The sequence below is a fragment of the Clupea harengus genome, chromosome 16, assembly GCF_900700415.2.
Source record: "Clupea harengus chromosome 16, Ch_v2.0.2, whole genome shotgun sequence".
In the NCBI taxonomy this organism is placed as follows: domain Eukaryota; kingdom Metazoa; phylum Chordata; class Actinopteri; order Clupeiformes; family Clupeidae; genus Clupea; species Clupea harengus.
Genome location: NC_045167.1, coordinates 8,087,616 through 8,092,615, shown reverse-complemented (window position 1 = coordinate 8,092,615; position 5,000 = coordinate 8,087,616). Strand labels below are relative to the sequence as shown.

Below are 5,000 nucleotides of genomic sequence, written 5' to 3'. Positions count from 1 at the left end.
GTAAAGTCTTACTGATGGAAATGCAATCCACAAGGAGAGTGGAGGCCTAGTTCGGTTTTTCTAAGGGGAAATTAACAAATTTGTGAGGTCTTGAAAAACATTTGAAAAATAACAATTGAGATGTGTTCCTAGTCTTTCAATAATTTGTCTGTCTCTCTCTCTCTCTCTCTCTCTCTCTCTCCCTCTCTCTCCTGTCTTCCTTTCTGACCTCCACTCCCACAGGCATCTCCTTCACTCCTAAGGAGGTTGGCGAGCACGTAGTGAGCGTCATGAAGAATGGGAAGCACGTGACCAACAGCCCCTTTAAGATCATGGTGGGCCAGTCCGAGATCGGCGACGCCAGCAAGGTCAAGGTGTTTGGGAACGGCCTGATGGAGGGACACACCTTTGAGGTCGCAGAGTTCATCCTGGACACCAGGAATGCAGGTAAGACATGGCCACAGTTAAGGTGCAGTTTGCCTCCAGTGAAAAATATCTAGTCTAGGTTAGGATATGTGTTACTTGCAGAAAAGATTTGAAATGTTAAAGTTTCTTTAGAGATTTAGAGTTCCCCTGTCCCATACAATATTTAATATTTATATATAATATATATTCTAGTAATATTATATGTATGTATATATATATACACTTTGCTTCAAGGCCACATTACCACCTTAAATGTGTATTATTATATATTATATATTATTTCCTGCTACCCGAACGCCGTGTCGTCCATTATCCTTTACATCCTACATCATGCATCCTACATCATGCATCATACATCATGCATCATACGCATACATCATACATCATGCACAGTCTTAACCTGCAGGGAAACTGCAAAGAGATTAACATTGTAGCAAAACCCTGATCTTAATCTAATAGCATTTATAGCATCCTATACATTCAGTGCCTATAGTTTATAATGAATGAATGAATAAACAGTGCACTAGAACACTAGAGTGAGGTTCTCATGGTGAACCAGTGCACTAGAACACTAGAGTGAGGTTCTCATGGTGGCGTCCTGTGTGCTCCTGTGCAGGTTATGGAGGCCTGGGCCTGTCCATCGAGGGTCCGAGTAAAGTGGACATTAACTGTGAGGACGTGGAGGACGGCACCTGCAAGGTCACATACTGCCCCACAGAACCCGGGACCTACATCATCAACATCAAGTTTGCAGACCAGCATATCCCAGGTGTGTGTGTGTGTGTGTGTGTGTGTGTGTGTGTGTGTGTGTGTGTGTGTGTGTGTGTTGGGTGTGTGGGGTGTCACATGCACAAGCAGTAGAACACCGGCGGTTTGCAGACTTTCCTCACACTGCAGCTTGATTTAATCTGGAGCATGTTGTTCTTTAATTTATTGTATGTTATAAACATTATCATAATTTGCATAGAGCGATTTTGGTAATTTTCTTATCAAATGTTTTTTTTTTCTCCATGTAACGTATTTTGGATGTTGATTTGAATTTGAATTTAATTTGAAACAAATGTGATTTGAATTTAAACTGAAATAGAAATTAATTTGAACTGAATTAGAATTGAATCCTATGTAACTGTGGCCCCACAGGCAGTCCATTCACAGTTAAGGTGATGGGAGAGGGCCGCGTCAAGGAGAGCATCACCAGGAAGAGACAAGCCCCAACTATCGCCACTGTGGGCAGCACCTGTGACCTCAACCTGAAAATCCCAGGTGAGATACATACACACACACACACACACACACACACACACACACACACACACACACACACACACACACACACACACACACAGACACACACAGACACACACACACTCCTTAGTCCTCTGTGGAGCGCTGGAAGAGAGTTCAGTTCAGAGAGTAAGTGTCCTGTCCTGGTTTTGCCCTGCTGGCGTCCATTATCCATTATTGTGTCCATTAGCGGTTCCGCTAAGTAGCGCTCTAAAACCATTGACATCCACTAATGTGGAAAGTTTTTGCTCTCTTTTCCTGGATGTTCCCTCTGTGCAGTGAGGTAAGGGTCATGGTGTTAAGCCATCTCCCCAGGTGAGTGTGTTTGGCTTTCGGAGATATGACCCGGCTTACTGGGGGTCACACTGACCACCTGTGGGAGCGCTTTCTCCATAGACGTCAGCCTGGAACACTGCCCAACACAAAACAATGGAGTGGGATAAGGCGTCCAAGACACGAGGCGGTCATGCAGGAATCCCCCTGTCTATTCCCCTCTCTGTTATTCTTCTTCTTCTTTCCTCTTCCTTCCCCCTCTCTCTCTCTCTCTCCCTCGCTCTCTCCGTCCCTCCTGGCGAGTGTTTGTGGCGGGCTCTCAGAGCTTTCCTGCTTTGCTGTCCTGATCGTATCAGAGCTGTGTGTGTCCGTGTGTGTGTCCGTGTGTGTGTGTGTGTATGTGTGTGTGTGTGTGTTTGTAGGCAGGAAGACCTGGAACTGGAAGTCTGTGTGTGTGTGAATGTGTGTGTTTGTGTCTGTGTGTGTGGGGGGGGGGGATTATTGCAGAGCTTTTCCAGTCGGCTGCTTACGCAAGGGAGACTCCACAGGAAATGGGGAATGCCCGGCCTACATCTGCGACACACACATACACACACACATACACACACACACGCACCACGTAAACAGTCAGATGCAAATAAACACAGTCATACAAACCATATTACAATTTCAGATTTACACACATCGATGCCCAAACTCAAAATAAACAGATACACACACACACACACACACACAACACATAAACACACACACACACACACTCACACACAGCACATAAACACACACACACACACACACACACACACACACACACACACACACACACACACACACACACACACACAGACACACACACACACACACACACACACACACACACACACACACACACACACACACACACACACACACACGCACACACGCACCACGTAAACAGTCAGATGCAAATAAACACAGTCATACAAACCATATTACAATTTCAGATTTACACACATCGATGCCCAAACTCAAAATAAACAGATACACACACACACACAACACATAAACACACACACACACACTCACACACAGCACATAAACACACACACACACACACTGCAACTCTGCCTATAAACCACCAGAGGCACCATAAAGCACACACACACACACACACACACACACATACACACACACACACACACACACACAGCACATAAACACACACACACACACACACACACACACACACACGTAAACACACACACACACACACACACACACACACATAAACACACACACACACACTGCAACTCTGCCTATAAACCACCAGAGGCACCATAAAGCACACACACACACACACACACAGACACACACACACACACACACACACACACACACACACACACAGACACACACACACACACACACACCCACACAGACTCATTTGTTCACTGCAGTATGGTGTTCCCTGCTCCTTATGGTTTTTCCAATTTCCCCTTTCCAAAAATAGAGCTTTGCGTTCCTTACTTTCAACTGTTATTCCTTCCCTCTTCCTCTTCCTCCTCTTCCTCTTCCTCCTCTTCCTCTTCCTGTCTTCTTCTTCTTCCTCTCTCTCTTATCCTTCCTGCCCCCCCTTCCCCCCGCAGGTAACTGGTTTCAGATGGTGACTGCTCAGGAGAGTCTGACACGCACGGTCACGCGCAGCAGCCACACCTACACGCGCACGGAGCGCACGGAGATCAGCAAGACGCGCGCCGGCGAGACCAAGAGGGAGGTGCGCGTGGAGGAGAGCAGGCAGGTCGGGGGCCACCCCTTCAGGGAGGTGTTCGGTGGCTTCCTGGGCCGAGAGGGCCTCACCACCACCTACAGCGGAGCACAAGCCAGACAACCTGAGGGTGTGTGTGTGTGTGTGTGTGTGTGTGTGTGTGTGTGTTTTATGTGAGACACAACTAATGTAACGCCTGTGGGATTGATTGTGTGTGTTTTCTAGACAATCAAAAGGTGTGTGTTTGGATGTATGCCTCATTCACTGTAACACCTTTTATTGATTGATTGATTGATTTATTGATGGTGTGTTTCTCCCAGTCAGAACATCCAGGATGTGTGTGAAATCTCTAACACTTTAATCTGTTCTACATGGCCATGTGGGTTTTACCTGATAGTGTTAAGGCTGATAATGTTCCCGCTATGCCTGTAGGGGCATCTTTGAGGTTGTTTGTGTGTGTGTGTGTGTGTGTGTGTGTGTGTGTGTGTGTGTGTGTGCAGATGGAGATGAATGTTGACTCTCTCCATCTTGCTCCTCTCTGTGCTCTTCTCAACCTTGAGACACAGAGGAGTCGGCTCACTGCTGGAATTTACGACAGGCACGGTTAAGGGCGGCCGTGCTGGAAAAAGTGAGGCCCTGTGGGCTGACCTGTCCAGCACGAGCAGGAGGCCGAGTCCAGCATCCACACACTCACAGCCACACACACACACACACACACACACACACACACACACACACACACACACACACACACACACACACACACACACACACGGGGCTCATCCAGCTTTATGACCACATGCTGATGGAGCTTTATCTCTTCCTCTCTCTTCCTCTGTCTGTCACTATCCCTCTCTTTTCTCTCTCTTTCTCTTCCTTGGTCTGTCACTATCCCTCTCTTTTTCTCTCCCTCTCTCTTCCTCTGTCTGTCACTATCCCTCTCTTTTTCTCTCCCTCTCTCTTCCTCTGTCTGTCACTATCCCTCTCTTTTTCTCTCCCTCTCTCTTCCTCTGTCTATCACTATCCCTCTCTTTTTCTATCTCTTTCTCTTCCTCACTCCCTTTTTTCTCTCTCTCCTTTCTTTCAATCTGTCGCTATTTCTCTTTCATTCCCTCTCTTTTTTCTCTCTCTACCTCTCTCTCACCTTCTCCTCCTCCTCCTCCTCCTCCTCCTCCTCCTCATCTCTCCCCCCTCCCCCTCACCCCCCTCAGGCGAGTCTGGTACCCAGGAGATGACTGCCCAGGTGACGAGCCCCAGTGGTCAGACGGAGGATGCTGAGATCATCGAGGGGGAG

General features: G+C 47.3%; 1 protein-coding gene across 1 annotated transcript in view; it reads left to right on the top strand.

Moving 5' to 3' along the window:
* The window catches only part of flncb (filamin C, gamma b (actin binding protein 280)), a 91,785-nt gene that overhangs the window by 80,337 nt on the left and 6,448 nt on the right, over positions 1 to 5,000 (top strand). The window contains 5 exon segments of the mRNA XM_031582300.2: positions 223 to 426; positions 1,022 to 1,174; positions 1,546 to 1,668; positions 3,588 to 3,836; positions 4,918 to 5,000. The exon segment at positions 4,918 to 5,000 is cut by the window's right edge and continues 187 nt beyond it. Coding sequence (XP_031438160.1) covers positions 223 to 426; positions 1,022 to 1,174; positions 1,546 to 1,668; positions 3,588 to 3,836; positions 4,918 to 5,000 — 812 coding nt within the window.